This window comes from Agelaius tricolor, unplaced genomic scaffold (genome assembly GCF_023055355.1).
Source record: "Agelaius tricolor isolate 1412-34295 unplaced genomic scaffold, bAgeTri1.0.p SCAF_16, whole genome shotgun sequence".
Classification (NCBI taxonomy): Eukaryota; Metazoa; Chordata; class Aves; order Passeriformes; family Icteridae; genus Agelaius; species Agelaius tricolor.
The window spans coordinates 8,639,631-8,658,374 of NW_027269276.1; the positions used below are offsets into that span (position 1 = coordinate 8,639,631).

At 42.5% G+C, this 18,744-nt stretch overlaps 2 protein-coding genes across 4 annotated transcripts in view; one reads left to right on the forward strand and one right to left on the reverse strand.

Moving 5' to 3' along the window:
- Positions 1 to 4,045, forward strand: part of CEMIP (cell migration inducing hyaluronidase 1) — a 101,631-nt gene extending 97,586 nt beyond the window's left edge. For all 3 annotated transcript variants that reach the window (XM_071441379.1, XM_071441380.1, XM_071441378.1), the window contains one exon: positions 513 to 4,045. In XM_071441379.1, coding sequence (XP_071297480.1) covers positions 513 to 640 — 128 coding nt within the window. In that variant the 3' untranslated portion in view covers positions 641 to 4,045. The remainder of the gene's footprint in view (positions 1 to 512) is intronic.
- A 7,864-nt stretch (positions 4,046 to 11,909) lies between these two features.
- On the reverse strand, positions 11,910 to 17,863 carry MESD (mesoderm development LRP chaperone). Its single transcript, XM_071441382.1, has 3 exons — positions 17,635 to 17,863; positions 13,036 to 13,268; positions 11,910 to 12,326 (listed from the first exon to the last, which is right to left on the reverse strand). The coding sequence occupies exons 1-3, from the start codon at positions 17,827 to 17,829 to the stop codon at positions 12,062 to 12,064; spliced, it is 693 nt and encodes a 230-aa protein (XP_071297483.1). The 5' UTR covers positions 17,830 to 17,863; the 3' UTR covers positions 11,910 to 12,061.
- Between the last annotated feature and the right edge of the window lie 881 nt (positions 17,864 to 18,744).

Sequence of the window (18,744 nt, forward strand, 5' to 3'; positions counted from 1 at the left end):
ATCCTGGAACCAGTAATTTATTTATTCAGAAAGGTTGTATCCACTGCAGCTTTGATTAACATGCTCCATTTAAAACTGTAAATAGAAAAAAACACACTGGCAGTTTTTCTTAGAAATAAATAATTCAGGGGATTTGATTTTCCAGATTAAGTTTAGATAAAAAGACCTTTTAATAATAGAAATATTGAGCCTTTTCACCCACTAAATGCTGCAAACCAGGATTTTTTCCTTGTCTGAACTTGGTTTTAGCTGATTTTCTCTTGAAACATTCTGACTTGATGGTTCAAAGTGTGTTGATTTCAGAGCATCACATACTGCATTAGAATACAGCTCCATGTGCACAGTGCTGCAATCAGCTCTAGGAGATTTTGTCCTGATTCCATCTGTGTGTGTGTCACACACATGGCTCTTGTGCACCCTCAGCCCTTCAGCCATGAGGTGTGGCCATGCACACAGGTGGGTTTCTGGTGCACTCCTGGCACACCCCAAAATACATTTGCTCTCATTTGCAGAAAAAATGGCTTTTGTGGGCTTCAAAGGCGGCTTCCGCCCCGTCTGGGTGAGGCTGGTCACCAGCGAGGACTCAGCTAAGATCTACCAAGCACTGCCAATTCCTGTGGTGAAGAAAATGAAGTTGTGAGGACACCCTGCTGTGCCTGCTGGCCCGCCAGCACCGCCCCGTGGGACGGACAGACGGACGGATGGACGGACTACTGACTGCTCTGCGCAGGCCTCGCCCGTAGCATTTTGTTGTTGTTGTTGCTGTTGAAAAAGAAATCTCACTGTAAGTAGTAGAGTGGCCATAGGTGCCAGGAGAGCCACACGTGACCGGCGTGTGCTCGGGGCTGGCCAGGCTGGGCTGGCTCAGGGGACACGGAGCGAGGCCTGGGCTGCTCCTGCAGGCGCGGCTCCTGGCACACACTCATCTTGGTGCTGCCTCTTGAAGGGAGCTCTTGGTCTGAGGACCATCAAGGATTGTTGCTTCCACCATCCCTCTCTGAAGGCCATCAAGGTCTTGACTTTTCCTTTTCCCTAGTGCAACTAGCTGCTCGCGTAGACATGGGATGCCAGTTCAAAGACTGGTTGACAATCGGGTTTGAGTGATTTCCTGGATGCTGGGAAGTGTAACTGGACAGTAAGCACTTCCCCTAAAGCTTCTGTGACGTTTGATCCAGCTCTTTGGTGTGTGTGTTGTACATGCAGCCCACGGCACATAGCTGGGGAAGAGATGACAGAAGGAGTGGACAAAACATGCCAGCAGAGACTGATGGAACCACCTATTCCTGCTTCCTCAGAAAACTGCGTTTTTCCTATGGATCAAGGAGTTTTAATAGTGGCTGTGCAAATATGAAATTTTCCTTCAACAATCAGCTGCAGGCTAGAAGGGGAGCAATGTCAATTAGCACATGTATTTTCTCAGCCTTTCCCATTCAGCCTTTCCCTCTGTATTACAGCATCCAGGATCAGTTTATGGTTGCCAGCTAATTCCATCCTAATTCAAGGTTTCCAATTTTTGACTAGGAATGCTGGGACTTACCTTATTCAGCATCAAATAGGGTGAGCTGCCCTCGCCTTTCCCAGGACATCAGAGGGAACAGGACCAGACTGCTCTGCTGTGTGTTGTTTTCTGATCCTGTCTTCAGGCTTAAGATACTATGTCTTGGTCCTCCTGTGAGAGTTACATGAGACCTGGATGAGGTCTCTCCAGGTGGCTGAAGAATTAAAGTGGGAATCCCAATGCACTAGTTAGATGTCTTGTCCCTTCTTTCTCCCCGCTTCAAACAAAGACCTGGGTAATGATGGCAGATCAGAGTGGATCAGGGGCATCTCTTGAAGGTGGGATGTTATCTTGTAAAACACTGAAAGCAGTTCTGGTGTTCAGTGATATTTCTGTCAGTTGCTCCAAAATACCACACAGGCGTTTCTGGAGGCTGTGGCTGTTCTTAGAAATCTGAGGGCAGGGGGGAAGTGTGAAAGACATTATGACAAGCTTTTAAAGAATGTCAATCTTGCCAGTAAGTCTTGGGTTTATTTCCCCACTTTATCTCTGCCTGTCCCCAGTGCCACATAAATTATTCCAATCGCTGATGGCTACTTTGTTTATTAATTAGGTTTTTCTTTTTCCCCACAGTATCAAAAATGCTACCTTGAAATTAGACTAAAAAGCAAGGATTTTGTTTGTCATTCCAAAGGCTGTGCAGATACTGGTTTAGATCAGTTGCTCTGATTGTTAAAGCAAGCATGAACAAAATTTAGATATACTGTAGGTTACATTCCACTCAAGCCTCTCCTGGGTTTTGAAACTGGAAATGTTCTTTTCAGTCTTACTACAAAAGTGTTTTGAATTCACTGAATGTCATGTGTATTTTATTTAACAAAGAAAAAAAAAAAGAGCCAAGTGTTCCCTCCCAGCTTCCCAACAAGAGTCTGGTAATGAATGTCCTTTGGCATTTGTGCTGTTTGCAGAGTGAATGGGCAACATTTGTAAAAGGCAAATGAGGTGGGTTGTTTATTCCTGAAAATTCTTATGATAGTTTGGGGATTTTGCAAATTATTCCATGAAAGAGTCATTCTCACTGGTGTTTCAACCATGATCATCCAAAACGTTTATCTGATGTCCCGTGATGGCCACAACAGTGCCAGATCCATGAAGTCAAGGGAAGAGACTAACAGGAATTGCCCTGGGTCTGTCAGTTTGGGTTGTCTAAACCTTCTCCCTGCCCTGAGCCAGTGCTGTTGATTGCAGCAGTTTTGGTGGAACACATTTTCTTCCATGGGATGGACCAAACCAGGAATATTTCCTCCATGAGCACTTAGCAGAGGCTGGCAGGAAAGCTGGGCTGGGGATGTGCCTGGAGTGGGATTTGCTTTGTCCAAGCCCCAGTGCTGGGGTTGCCCTCTGCAGTGCTCCACTGGCCACGGCCATTTCCCCTCTCCTGCCCCCTCTAAGAGTGCAAACACCCAGGAGCATCCCACCAGGTGGGTCTGTCCCCTAAACTGCTTTGCTCAGCTTCCAGGAGCATGTTGCCTTTGTGCTGAAGTGTAGCTTCTGATTTTGCTGTTTTGGCAATTCTCAGGGTGAAAGCATAAGACTTGGCTCTAGGAAAAACCTTTTTCTTTTCCTTTCCTAAAAGATCTCACCTTATTAAGAGAGAAAACTTCAGCAGCTTGTCCTGTGATGCTGAGCCTGGCATGTGGGGCCTGTTTTGGAGCTGGGGAGGGTCTCCTGCTGCGAATACCTGCAGGGAATCCCACAGCCAGCAGAGCATGGTGGCTGTGTGCAGGGAAATGCCCGGGGCTCCTGGTGAGAAGTGACATCCTTGTGTCCTCTGGAGACAGACTGGAGCTGGTGCCATCCCCAGTCAGCAAGAGCTCCGTGCCAAGTGACTCCTGCTCAGTCTCTGACTGTTCTAGAAGCTGCAGTGCACACTCTGACCAGTGAATTCTCCAGTTCTCATCCTCTGGACAGCCCCTGCAGGAGCTGCAGTGACCCTCTCTGTAAGGTTTTATTACTGCAGACATTTCCATGTTTGCCTACACAGTTGCCATTGGTGGAGTGGGTTTTTTCTTGGTTGCATTTTGTTTGTTTGTCTCTTTGTTTGTTTGGATGTTTGGATTTTTTTGCCTCTGTTCAATTGCTTGTTTTACCTGTCGCCGAAACAGCTGGTCCTTTTTCGGAGTTAGATGTTTGTACATTTTCTTATAGACTTTCCAATGAAAAAAAAAAAGATATATTTTCTATTAATTTATTACAATGGCACTAAGACAACTAAATTGCAGACATATGAAGCATTTTTACTGGAGTTGAGCATTGTCCAGTTTGTTAAGGAGGTTGGCAATGTGTCTTTTCTGATAATCTGCTTTGCACTTGAAAGCTCTCTATGTCCACAGACCATGGTGGTGCATTGACTGTCGGGTTTATGATGACAAGAGCTCTTGGGACGTCGTTTCCAAAAGATTGTGGCTTACAACTGAAATAACACGTAGTTGTTTGGAGTACACAATGTTTATCAAAATAAATATTCTGTGCAAATTTCTTATTTTATTTTTGTCTCCCTACTTATTTCAAAAGACAAACCCAAGGGGCCAAGCAGTCCCTGTTTGTGTTTATTGGCCAGTCCACACAGACCACAGCACATTTCACTGCCTGGTCACAGCTGCAGGATCTGAGAGAGGGGGACGGGAAGGGAAGGAGATGGGAGTGGGAAGGGGGATATTGCAGCCATGGAAAGGCCTGTGTTTGGGGCAGCTGGGGCACTGTGGGGTGACAGGCCAGGAAAATGGAGATGCACCCAACTCGAGGGACTTAAAAGGAGATGTGAAGAGGGTTCCCCCACCTCAACTTCTGCCAGCATGCAGGCAGACATCACTGCTGCCCTGTGTGTGTGTGTTTGTGCATGTGTATCTGTGTATTTGGGACCAGGGATGGCTGAGTGGATCTGTTACCTAAGATCAAAAAACATAAAAATATAATATAATTTAATATGTTTCATAAAATATAACATTATTTAATATTTAGATTATATATTATAAAGATAATATAAATTATTAAAATAGTATTATAGACTAGAAAAGAATGGAATAGTTTATCTTGGAAAAGACCTCTAAGGTCATTGAGTCCAACAGTCATAACCAAGCATTCCAAAGTCCGGTGCTAAACCATGTCCAGAAATGCCACATTATAATGTATTATAATTTATTATATTATATAGAAGATTATATCTCATATGCGAAGAATATAATAAAATATAACTATACTATATATAGTTTATATATTATAATTATTATATATATTATATATTATGTAATAATAAAAGATCGATAAATATATTATATATTATTATATTATATAATACATAATTTATATATATTAAGTTATATATATCATATGTGAAGAATATAATAAAATATAACTATACTATATATAGTTTATATATTATAATTATATATATTATATATTATGTAATAATAAAATATCGATAAATATATTATATATAATTATATTATATAATACATAATTTATATATATTATTATATTTCTATAACATACATAATATAGTTTATATATTATCATTGATATGATATGATATGATATTATAATATAATATAATATAATATAATATAATATAATATAATATTATATTATATTATATTATATTATATTATATTATATTATATTATATTATATTATATTATATTATATTATATTATATTATATTATATTATATTATATTATATTATATTATATTATATTATATTATATTATAATATTATTTATATATTTTTAGCCGGAGCAGGCCGTTCCCTGTCCGCGGGCGCCCTCTGGTGGCCCCGGCCGGGCTCGGCTCCCGACGCTCCAGGTCCCGGCCGGGCCCTGATGTTCCTGCGAGCATCTCCGGAGCATCAAGGGCCAAAAGGAGCCGTCCCAGCTCCTGCTGCCAGCCGCGGGTGTAGGGATGCTCCCTCCGCTGCCTCACCGAGCTTTGATTATTCTCCACAGCGCTGTGGAGCCCAGGACTCTCTGTCTGTCCGTGTCTCCAGATTTGGCGCTGTTTATGGAGCGCTTGCGGCCTCTCCGAGCAGCCGGTCCATCCCTGGAGCCGCTGCGCTGTGTCCCGGCTTTCTCCGCCTGGATCCCGCAGCTCTCTCAGGGGCTGTTCTGCCGCCCCCTTCTGAGCACAGGATGGGGAGGGATGTGTACAAAGCGGGGCGGCAGCCACACCTTTCCTTCTTCGCAGAACTCCCTCAGGAGCTGCTCCCTGCGCTGCTCCCTCAGCGTGGAGCTGAACCCAGCCCGAACCTCACTGAATAACCCCAACCACAACACGGCGGCGAGAGCTGCAGCACTCTGCAAAGGGAAAAAAATCTATTCACAATTTCACCGTGTAAGGCTCAGCTGGAGTATCTCAGCACTGTCAGGACATGGGAAGGGGCCTGTGATAAGGGAACAGTGACAGGATTCAACAGGACATGGTCAGGAGGAAGCCCCCTACAAATAATTCTCTCTCTTTCTTTGCCAGAGGTGCAATGTGAGATCACAATGAAATTACCAGCCCCACCACGACCCCATCTCCATCTCCTGTGTTGGTGTAGGATGAGTAGCACAGGATAATGTTTCTTAAAGCACAGATACCTCACCTGAAAGCAAAGGGCCTGCCAGCTGATAGCCACACCTAAGGAAATGAATGCAGTTCATTTATTTCTGCTTTCCTGTAGAAAGTTCCAGTATTCAAGTGCTACAGCTCTGTCTCTTGAACACGGACTGCTCTGATTATTACAAATCTAAAGTTGATTTTCTCATCCCAGAAAGTGAGGCTGTCCTGGCTTATCACTACTGCCAGAAATAACAACGTGGCTGAAATAATTTCAGGCCTTAGCTGGGTTATCTGAGCACTGAGCAATATGGCTTAAATGGTGATGTTATGTGGGAACAGAGGCTCAGAGGAGTGGTGATAAAAAGAAAAGTGGTCTTGCCCTCATTAGGTTACACAGCTCATTAGTTCACAACAAACTACCTGGTACCCACATTAAAGGCAAGACAGTTGTTTTTTCAAGATCTTGTGCTCAACTGCTGTCTTAAATGCCAAAGCATTTGCATGTCTGTGCTCCCATTAAGGTCCTGGCAACTGCATCCTATTATAAGTGCAATTATCTAAAGTCCACCCAGTGATTAATATGCTGTACAGCACCTGAAAGACAGCAGCTGACTATCAAGGGTTGGCAAGGCACAGGCTATGGCTGTGGGTACAACTGGCAGGATGAATAATAAAATTCTCACATAAAAGTCTCATGTAATTTCAAATATGTACTATTTTGGACACTTCTGAAATATCATTTTAGATGAGGGGATGAAAACTGACTAATTTCTAAATATTTTGCAAAAAGAAGTTGAATGAAATGGAGTTGCAGGAAGGACAAGTTAAAAAGAATCCCAAATATACAAGATGGCCTTCAGGCATGAATTTCAGAAATAATAGCAATTGTGACATAAATACACCTATTAAACCTTTTTGCTTATTTTTTATATAGACTTATCAAGTGCTCAACCATGATCTTGTTTTCAATACACCCTTGTATTGAAATTATTCACGTACAATTCAGTCTTCCTCACTAGAGAGAAAACTTTATATATAATAAAATTATAGTAAGATCCAGGTCAATCCTTGCACCTTGCAAGCAAATTCCAGGGCCTTGCTGTTCACCTCTTTGCAATGCACACACAGCCCTGATGACATGGAACTGCCACCAATTAAGGCAGCCGAGCTGATTTAAATGTTAATGATGTAATGAGTGCTCAGTGCTCTGGTCAGTGCCTCCCACAGAACTGGTGGGAAGGGTGCCAGCACCAAAGTCCAGCCTCTGTTCAGACAAAACTGACAATTACCTTTAAAAGAAACAGATGTTACAGGCAGTAAAGATGGGCCCACAGGTTTTTTTGAGGTACTAATAAATTATCTAAGAGAAAAAAGTTTGGGTTATAGACTCCATGAATTAGAGCATTTTGGTCACTCTTCTGTAAAAAACAAGGGTTTCTTCTGTCCCACTGCAACAGAGACACAACAACTCTGGAGTAAGAAAGAAAAAAGGTTCTGTTTCTGAGAAGTTGTAGCCTTTGCCCACAAGATGAGGAAAAGGCTGAAGATCCTTTAACTGTCCCATTTTCCCCTCCCAAAATACCAATGTCTATGTCATAGCTATTTTTTGTATTATAATATTGTAATGGTAATAATGATGATGATGATGATGATGATAACAATAATAATAATAATAATAATAATAATAATAATAATAATAATAATAATAATAATAATATAATAGAACTATTTTTGAATATCACTATTTTTGAACATCACTATTTTTGTATTATAATATTATAATGGTAATAATGATAATAATAATTATTATTATTATCATCATCATACTCATCATCATCATCATTACCATCATCATTACCATCATTACCATTATTACCATTATCACTGTTAATTTAAGTGATGGTTAACAGATCTGGTTTTCCCATCACACTGATACAATGTCACTGGTAACCCAGCCAGTATCAGCACTGGTCTGTTAAGTAGCATCACGCCAAAAAGGAGCAAAGCATTTCCCATCTGTCCGTGGCTAAAGGCTGGCACTGTGCAATGCCTGATTGTTGTGTGTTACAGCAGCTTTTTAAATGCTAATCAAAAACTGCTCTGCACAGAGCTCTCCTGCTCTGGTGTCCAACCCCCTCCACCACCTGGCTGCTGCAGGAGAAAAAATACCATCGTCCAAAAATCCCAGTGCAGTGATTTTCCTTTTTTTCCTCTCTGGTGATTTGGTACTACCTGAATTCAGTGGGATTTGTCCTGTTAAAAGGGCACAGTATAAAAGATAAAAAATAGTGATATTCAAAAAATAGTTCATTGTATCCACTCTAAGATAAAATCTTAATTTTATCTTAGAGTAAGAAGGATCAAATAGCAGGGCGTGAATGGACCTAGTAGAACAGCAATCTTAATAAAGAAAAACATGACAGTACCAATGAATTAGGCATTTTAAAACCAGAACCAGAGGCATCCCCTCTACTGAGGCACAAGTTCTTTGAATTTCTATAAATATCTGATGCAATTAAAAGAAAAAAAAAACCTCTGGAAAAGGCAGTGTTACTCCCTGATTAAAAAAGGAAATGAGCCACAGAGAAAAGAATGGAAATAATTTATAAGTCTTACCAGAAACCCATCAAGAACAGTAGCCAAATATCAGATAAAAGCAAGTTGTTCCATAGCTTTACAAAATGGTGTTTTAATTTATGATTTCCTTTTTGGGATAAAATTGAAAGAGCTATGAAGAGTGACAGAAAAGTAGATTCTCTTAGAAGTCAAGGCTGACCTGACTGTTCAGAGAATTGCTTTGACCACTCTAAGTTAAAATCAGAAATCCTGTTGTAGCTTGTGTCAGAGCAGTTTAAAGAACTCAAATCAACAAAACTCAGAATATTTTTTCCAGTATTTTATTACATAAAAAATTGATTGTCCATAGGAAATTTTTCACAAAGTGCAACCACATCCTGTGTAGCATCACTGACAAACTGTTTTTTTCTGAGTAGGACAGCTGGGTTAAAAATTTAACAGTAGCTCAGTAAAAGTTAGTTCTAGCACTAGAACAGAGAAGCCACTATGCTGGGAGGAGAAAGGCAGCAGATGTTTCACTGTTGTGAAAACAGATGATTTTCCATGTACCTCTGTATAGAACTGGAAAAAAAGGAAATAGTAAGAGCTATAATTACCACCCTACTGGTTGAAATTAGTTCTAAAGGAGGTATCTCAATGTCCTCTATGTGAAACCAAAAAATCTGTTATTGAAAGCCTGATAAGCCTCCAAAGATTTCATCTTCTGAGGTACTCATAGAACATTCCTGGACTTATGTAACTTCTTGAGGATATTTATTTTGAGATATATATATATATATATATATATATATATATATATATATATATATATATATTCATGTGTGTGATAGGGTTTGGGGTTCTTAACTCATCACCAAACATTTAGTTAGTTAACACTGTCCCAGGCCAAGTGCAACTGTCTCAAAAGACTGTACCAGTTTTAAAAGGCAATTCAGGTTATTCTTAAGTAATGAACTGTGATAGCAGAGAAAGATTGGCTGGGGTAAAGCAACCAGACTGCCATAGTACACTTACTGGTATATTTCAGTATTGGTTTAGTGTAAAGCATGAAAAAGGGAGAAGAAAAATGGAAGAGTAAAATAAATTTATTTTGTGAAGGCAGCATTTTGTGTTTTTTATCAAAAAGCAACTGTCAAGTCATCACACAGATGAAAACCTAAAAAAAACCAAAGAAATAACCACCAAACACTTTGAAATTTGATTAAGCTACATGGCACAAGACTCACCTGCATTTGGCATAGGAAACTGACCCAGAAACAACCAACCAATGAAAAAAAAAGTCAATTGGCTGGGTCAATTTCAACAAAGCCCCTTTTAACTACAAAGGGGAAAGACCCAATCTACTGTAAATGTAGATTTATGAATGACTAAAGTATCCATACTCAAAAGTTGGGCTATAGCTATAGTGTAGCAATTGTTTCTCCAAGTCTCAAACCAAACCTGATCAAGAAGGACATAACATTAGGAGGAATACAAAACTGCACTTCCATGTATTTCTGATAAAAATCTGAACTGTCACCTCTATACCATAACTTTGAAAAGCAAAAACTCATTAATATTTCATTTTTATAGTTTCATCTGACCTCTGTTCTTCCCTTGAGATGAGAAGCAATACTGTTTACAGAAGGTGATGGTAGCTCAGAATATGTGACCAAATGATAAATTAGTTATGCACAAAAATTGGACTGCACAGCTCAACTGTTCAAGTATCACTGAGACTCTTCTCAACTCTGCTGCACATCTGCATTAGTAGTAGAATATAAAAACAGTTAATCCTGAAGAAAAAAAAATTAATGTTCCACTCAAACAGGTACAGGCCTGTTTAATTAAGTGAAGCTGCAAAGGTTTCTTTAATCTAAATTCATAGAAATATAATTAAAATTAAATAAAATGAATCAACTGGAACCTTCATCAACATCATTTAGTCCTTACATACAGAAACCAAAGATGAGTTAGTCTGCCTCTTGAATACATAAGCAAATGCAGATCTATTTAAAAGGTTTTACAACTCCTCAAAACAGTAAGTTTAGTGACATCTTTTATTTTAGAACAAGGACTCAGTTACAGTTTCATACTTTTGATACTGAAGTATTCCACAAGATCAACCATTATGGTTCAATTAGGACCTTTTATCCAAGACACTTGGATTTTAGCACCTTAAAGAAAAAATAACTCCATACCAGTATTGAATGAAGACAGTTGATACTGTGCTCATCCTCTGCAAAATGATGTGGACCACACTACTCGGTGCCTTTTGTCCCTAACTGGTAGTAAGGCAGAAGGGAAACAATTCTAAGCAAAGCATTTGACTGAATACAATCTGAGTAATAATAAAACCCCCCAATTATACAAAGTATTGGCTCCCATATGTCCAACTTCATAGTATTTGAATCAAATGGTCATTTACAATCAACCTAATCAATCAGGAATCTGTACCAAGGAAAAAACACACCAAAATCTAACCAGATCAGCATCAGTAAGTGATATGTCTGACTCAAAGTTTAACTCTGTGCTATAACTAGAGCTTTTTCAAATATTTAAGCAAACCATTAAATCAGTAAACCAAATTAACTTCAGAGCTAGAAGGTTTTTCTCCCAGCTCACTGCCTGAGTAACAGGGCACAAGGAACAGGTGCTTCCACAGGCACAGTCTTTTAGCAGCAGGAGCAACCTGAGTGCCCTGGATTCATCTTCACTTTTCACCCTGACACTGCTCGTGCAGGTGCTACAGTTCCATTCACTTCTGCAGGGCACAGAGTGTCCCTCCTGCACAGATCTGGAGTGCATGAGCAGAGTTCCTACCTAGGGCCCATCACACTCCTAAACACAGATTTCCTGGGACACAACGGGTTGAGTTTATTTTAAACAAACAGGCAGTCTAACCAAACATGTCCTAAACTTTGTCATTTCAGGCATCTTTGGCCACTATTCTTTGCTACTTTGGGCAGTTTTGTACCAACTATGTGTATCAAGCCATCATCCAAGAGAATCTTTTCACACTGCACTTGGCTCTCAGCAGCTGTGAATCCATGATTTGCACACCCAAGATGGACACAGCTACTACAGATGAACATCAGCATATTCTGAGACCATAATTCTTCTTTGCCACTTAAATTAAGTTTGTGATGTTAGACACACAGATTCGTATGCTAGTTTTAAACAACAACAAAAGCATAAAAAATTACAAACTAAAGCAGTCAATTGCTGCCATGAAGCACTACCTTTCCTGTAACTAAACAAATGGTCAACAGCAAGGAGTAAACTGGTGAATTTCAACATAAATTTAAACTTCAGTAGTCTCTGCTTCCTTCCTCCCCAAAACCCAGGACTCAGTAGCAGATTCCCTTCAAGGAGCAGCAGAGCAGGATTCAGTCTGGGCACCGTGGCTGTCATAGCTCCTCTCTCTGGTTGGTTGCTCGGTTGTCCTCTTTGACGCCGTTGGATTTCTTCTCTGTGTCTTTTTTCTTCTTTGCTTTTTCAGGTTTTGTTTTGTTTTTCACTTTCTCATTTCCGTCTGCTCCTTTGCCAGGATAGACCTGACCTTCCAGAGTAACATCTGCACACCTTTCCTGACTGATCAGGAAGTCTTTGATCTCCCAGGCATAGCCACCATCCCGCAGCATGAAGATGGCGCGGTTGGAGCCAACAATAAACCTACAGGAAAAATCCACATTTTTTTCAGTTAACTCTGTGCTTTTCAAACACTCCAGCATTTGCTCAGAGAGCCTCCATGACTGAGGCACGTGTTTAAGAGCAAGAAGCTGGTCTAGTTGTTGCCTGGGGATGGGGACAAGAGAACAATCTTCTATGACATTTAGAATAAAATGTATGAAGTCTATCAATAAGTAACCAAGGAAGTAAGAATAAGGAAATAAATTTAGAACTAATTTGGCACTATGAAAAATCCACTAATGAGCATTAAATTTGCTTTATACACTTATTGCAAGCCTTCTCAGCCTCAATGCAAGAGCACTTCTGTTTCAAAATTATGCTCTCTCTCTCAGAGAGAAAAAAGAGTCAAATTTTTTAACAGGGGAACAAAAAGCCTTTTGGAGTGACAAGTCTCCAGAGTGTGATGTTTTCCATCAGGCACATAGAGGCAAACTACTGCAGCTAGTACTGATAAATAGCTGAACCATAGTGAGATAAAAAGAACTGGGGCTATACACACACGCACACAGTGCACGAGCATTGAAGAGGTTTGTGTACCACACCACAAATTTTGTCACAACTGACAAAGAAAACAGAAACAGCAATGGATGATGGAGATGGAGAACAGCAAAGGATGAACAGCTGAAAAGGTTTTCAGGAAGAAAGAAAGGGTTCTGCAAAGGCAGGAACTTTATCCTTGTGCACAGCTCACCTTTGCACGTCGTAGTTTGCGTTGAAGAGGCTGCCCTGCCACAAGCTGGTGATTTCTTCTGTCTCCTTTTCTGTTGGATCTCCTGACACTGTGACAAACATCATCAAAGTCTTCCCCTTCTTTGTCAGCTTCAGGATGCTTTCAGGCTTGCCTGGATCTATTTTTGAGAAATCGATAGGTGCTGGAGGCCTCTTGTGTTCAGGGAGATCTCCCTCTTCAATGTCATCATCTTTCTGTTTTGAAAATGACAAGGAAGCTTTAAACTCAACTGTTCCACAAATATATTTTGGGTCTTTTTTTTTCTAATTCCTCTTTGTTTAGAGAATAACTGTACTTTGATGAAATATTTTTTAGCTGAATGATGGAGATTGTGAAGCCAAAAGGAATAGTGACTGTTGTTTCAAGATACTCCACCAAGAGTGCTCTTTCCATTTATAACCCTCCCCTGAAAATGCTGCATTTTCATACTGACAGGTGGAATCTCATTTTTTCACATACTGAGAAATATTTCAGCCTTAAGGCTAATTCAATACAATTCCACCTATGAAACTCATAAAATGGTATTTTTTTTTCTTCAGTTTCACAAATATTTATTATGCATGCAAGATGAAATGGGAAAGTTGCAATAAAAAGCCTCATACACACATATATGAAAAAAACTTCATCTGATACTGCTTTCAGAGGTCAAAACTCAGTTCTGGGAATCATGTGATTGCTTGAGAATTTAAGTTCCCTTACTTTGTGTCTTTAAACAATTAAACCCACAAGAATTCAGATCTTCTGTGTGCTTATGCCACAGAAAGACTTTGATTAAAGGTTTCATGACTTTTCTAATGCACAGATGCAGCTCACAGCCTGACAACATAATCACCCAGAGTAAATCACTACCACAGAAAAGAAAAAAATTAACCTCTTGGTGCTTCTGCTGAGGCTGACAGCTATTTAAATATTTGGAAAGGCACAATCCAACTGCTGCCCCCTAAAACAGCTCACAACTGTGAGCTGAATATGGTGACAACTTACAATAAGCCAGAACCTGGTTTCTGTATCAGCAAACTTTAAAGTTTATGCACTGCAGAACAGAAGCTGTAGGAGGCCTAAATTTTATCCTTTCTTTCCTTACTAATTATGTATTTGTTTCAATTTTGCAAGACTGAAACACGCTTCAAGTAGTTCACACGCCTTGAAATTTCTGAAATGAGTGAACTGGGAGGAAAGGAGAACCCAAGAAAGTCCCTGCCACCACTAAGTGAGAACGTTAATCTTACAGGAGGCCAGAGAATGGTCAAATTGGTAAAGTACAGTGAAAATACAAAATCTTGTGTGATTGACTGAAAAACATTCTCCACAATTAAAAGAAGCTTAAGTCTGGTTTGACTAGAGCAAAGCCAGCTTATTCCACAGTTTTGAAAGAAAAAGGCAGAAAGAAACATTTCCAAATACTCTGTATGAAATACAGAAACTGACTTTGGATTTAGTGACAACATGAGCTACTAACATGTATTACCTATTTTTTTCCTAACTATTCAACTAAATGCTCCTGAAGTTGTATCCTTTCACTTTGAATGGAAATATTATCAGAAGATGCCAAGAGCTCCCCTAGATGGCACCTATTTTCTTATTTCCTGTACAAAATGTCATGCAGCTGTGCTTAAAGCTATCTAAAAGGAAAAAAGTGAAGGAGAAGTGTAAGCTTTGAAAAGTCTAGCAGACTGTCCTGGTTTAGGGCAAACTTGGGAGGAAACTTCCAAAGGGGTCCCTCTAGAAAGCAGATTCAAGTGGCCTCTCTCTCTCTACTGGTTTGGGAAAAGATTATTTGGAGAAAAGTGGGAAAAACCTTTATTTAAGAAGCAAGAGTACTCACAAGCATAAAAAAATAATAATATTAAAGAATAAAACCTCTCGTTGTTCTAAGAGATGGCAAGTTCAGAAAGTCCTTTCTGTGGGGTGTGGCTCAGCTCAGTCTCCTCTCAGTCCCTCCTGCACTGGAATGCAGTGTCCCAGGCCCTGGAGGGCCACAGGGCTCAGCTCCAGTGTTTCCCTGGGTTTTCAGTCCAGAGCAGGGCAAATCACTTTGAAGAAAAAGAGAAGCCACAGTCCAGGGAACTTCTCTGCCTCAGCTAGCTAAAAACTAACTGAGAGCAAAGGAGAGCTCTGTCCTGTCCATGCTGTCTGTGAGAAGGAAGGCTGAAGCTCTTATCTCTGTGTTTTTGAATACAGCCACCTCAGACATCCCACTGCTTCTCCTTCTCCCCCTCCCTTCACTCTCACCTAGCTTTAAGGGTGCAAAACTTATTTCTGGGCTAAACAGATGAATGGGGATTCAACTCAGCCTCATGAAGTCACCCCAGGACACAGACTCACTCACCTAAACAGTAACATGAGGTTCCAGAGGAAAAGCATTATATAGACACAGGAAAAACTGCATATTCCTTCACTTGCTCCTCTCCTCAGCTCCCATTTTCAGAAATTTCTCATAAATGCCCTGCATTTTGATTTTTAAAAACATTAGAACATTATCTCACTTAATTGCTTTGCCTATTCAATGATCAGAGTCAAGCCTGAGAAACCCTGGGCTTGTAACAGTAATGAACTATTTAAAGCACTTGACATTTCAATAACTAAGAGTCCTCCAGCCCAGATTCTCAGTTCTGTGTCCAGCTCCCCAGGACTCCAGGCTTCAGGAGAGTCCCTTTCCATGAGGAAAATCCCTTGGTGGCTTCCTCCAAGCTCCAGCTGTGTGACTGAGCTGCTGAAGCACCTCTGCCTCTTGGCCCTGTTGCCCATCCCTGTTTTCCACCAGATCACCCTGGTGGATCAGCAGGCAGTCATGCACAGGGTGCAAGGGGCAGCACGAGACCCTGTGCAGAGGTGGCTGCTCCTGCTGGGAAAGCTGCTGCAGCCACACACTCAGCCTTGTGGCTGAACCCAAGCATGTCATAACCACCATCCTCCAATGGTTTTAGACTAATTGCCATGGAAATAAAAAAACTTTGGAGTAATTTCATTCAGTTGAAAGTACTGACATTTGATTCTGTACAGATCACTCCTGTGTCCCTCATTCCCAAGCGCAGTTCCTGCTCTTACCCGAATTCAGTGGCCCCTTTGTTTCTCATCCCACTCCATGAAGTGCACTCGTGCCCTTTCTTCTGCTCCACCACCCCCTCAAGCCTTTCATGTTCCCTGTGTGTCCTGACTCCCACCTATGGCAAAATGCCCTGCAGCTGATGATCCCAGGAGACCAAACAACCCCAGCTGCTGAGCTCAGTCCCTGCTCTGCTCCATGTGCCTCTCCCCAGGGATGCCCCCAGCCCCAGCAGTGACTCCCCAGCTGCTCTGCCACATCTGCATTTGTGCAGCACACCATGACCTGCATCAGGGACCTGCTCCATAGCCTCCTGACCTGCCCACTAGGGCTGGAGCAGAAAATACAGTCAAGAGTTCAACAGCATCAACAGCCCCCTTCCAACCATCTCATTAATAAGAGATGCTCACCTTTTAAGGGTTTTTTTTTTTTTTTCCTACAAGGCCAAATTTGGTTCAAGTTGGGCAATATGAAGCCTTGATTTTTTGGAAGCTGGGCCTGTTGGGTCCTTGGCTGATACCACTACCAGAAAAGTGAACTTTGAACCTTTTATTGATTTTATTTAAAATTTTAACTCAATTTTATAAGAACCTCCCTTCCTAAAGGGATATATGGAGTAACAATCCATGGGATGAACAAGTCCATAACCTGCCAACCAGGACCAAGGCAGGCATCCATACTTCCTGTTACTTTATCTATAATTCACATATAAAACACACTTCACCTTGGCTTACAGCTGCAACTAGTGCTACATAAAACAGACGTTTTCTCTCTATTATTTCTTTCAGGGTTTTTTGCAGAATATTCCAGGAAAAAACCTCATGGGAAAGAATAAATGACAGTGAGGAGTGCTCTGGCATTTATCAGAAGATGATGGAACATAACATAGGGAAAAGAACCTAACAGTGGTATGACAACCACATGGAGAAGAGAGTGATGGGAAACCGCCAAGGAAAGTTAAGGCAGCGGGCTGATAAGGATGCAGGCGACGAGAGAGAGCTGGAATTAGAAGCTGTTACTATGAGGAAAGATAGGAAAGAAACACCAAACCAAAACAACGTATCTACCCTGTGAACGTGAAATTAATATTCCTTCCGGTATCCACCCCTCGGTCATACAATGTGTATCGCTCAATACTTGGAAAAAACCAGACTTTTCAGCCAGACGAGGCTGCTGGCAGGCACCGAGCACCGGGCTGGGTGCTGGGGCTCTGGGAAGGCGGGACAGGGCCAGCCGGGCAGGACAGGCTGAGGGCCGCTCGCCCGACTTTGAAACCCCCACACACGGACCCGGAGCCTCGGAGGAAGGAACACAGCACCGGCCACCCTCCACCAGGCTCGGGGATCCCTCCCGCCCGGTCCCGACCAGGCCCGGGGATTCCCCGCTGCCCGGGACCGGGCAGAGCGGCCGCTGCCCCGCGGAGCTGCCCCGGCCCGGCCCCGCCGCCCCCCGGCACCGCGGCGTTCCCTCCGCGTGCTGCGGGCGGACACCGCCGGCCCCGGCGCCTCCCGCACCTCCCACTGCTCCAGCAGCCGGGCCATGTCCGCGTCGTTGTAGTCCCGAATGTCCTTCTTCTTGGGCGGCCGCTTCCCCTCGGAGCCGCCGGTCGCGGCCGCCGCGCTCAGACACAGCGCCAGGGCCAGCAGCGCCCAGCCCGCGGCCGCCGCCATCTTCTGCCGCTCCCGGGAAGGCGGCCCCGGCTCCCTCATGGGCGGGGGCAGCGCGGCCGGGCCGGGAGGAGGAGCTGGAACGGGCGGATCGGGCCGGGAGGAGGAGCTGGAAGACAGCGAGGAGGATCGGGCCGGGAGGAGGAGCTGGAAGGGCAGCGGAGCTATCGGGCCGGGAGGCGGAGTGGAAGGGCAGCGGGGCGGGATGGAGCGGGCCGGGAGGAGGAGCTGGACGGGCGGATCGGGCCGGGTCCCCGGAGCGGCCGGAGCTGCCGGGCACTGCCGGGGCTGCCGGGCACTGCCGGGACTGACGGCACTGCCGGGGCTGCCGGGCACTGCCGGCTCCCCCGCCGGCTCCCCCGGTGCCGCTGTCCCCGCACCAAGCCCCGCTCCAGGCGGAGCAGCCCCCGGTGCGGTCCTGCAGGGCCCGGGCAGGGAGTGAACGCTGGGCACTGAAAGAATAAAACGAGTAAATAAATGATGGGCCCAGCGCCTGCCATCTAAACTATGTGGTTGCTTCTTGTTTTTTTAAAAAAACAGGATGAAAAGTATCTGGGTTTGCTGGTCTGGGCCCATTGCATGAGTCTTCTGATTTTGACTACTGTCTCAGCAATATTAGGGTTCTAAAAGAAAACGATTAAAATTAATGCTGTTTGATGCTAAAATACAACTCCACAACATCTGACCACCACAACAACGTATAAGATACAGGTTTTTCTTTGTACAGAGTGTTTTTCCAACATCTAAACCAAATTACATTCATGGATGTCTGCACAGCCTTATTTCACTCCAATCTTAATTTTTTCCTCATGGTAGCATTTTAATTACAAATAGTACAATCTTCTCTTCTACCTTTCACCTTGGATTCCAGCAAGTTTAAACTTGGGAATTCAAGGAAGCATCACTGTTATTGCTGCTGGTAGATATTAATTGCAGTCAGGCTGATTAGTGAAGAGA

Excerpts from the sequence above, each read along its gene's own strand:
- MESD (XM_071441382.1), bottom strand. The coding sequence starts at position 17,829 with ATGAGGGAGCCGGGGCCGCCTTCCCGGGAGCGGCAGAAGATGGCGGCG. Across the intron at positions 13,269-17,634 it reads GGCTGCTGGAGCAGTGGGAG|AAAGATGATGACATTGAAGA; the intron begins GTGCGGGAGGCG and ends TTTTCAAAACAG. Across the intron at positions 12,327-13,035 it reads GCAAACTACGACGTGCAAAG|GTTTATTGTTGGCTCCAACC; the intron begins GTGAGCTGTGCA and ends TTTTTCCTGTAG.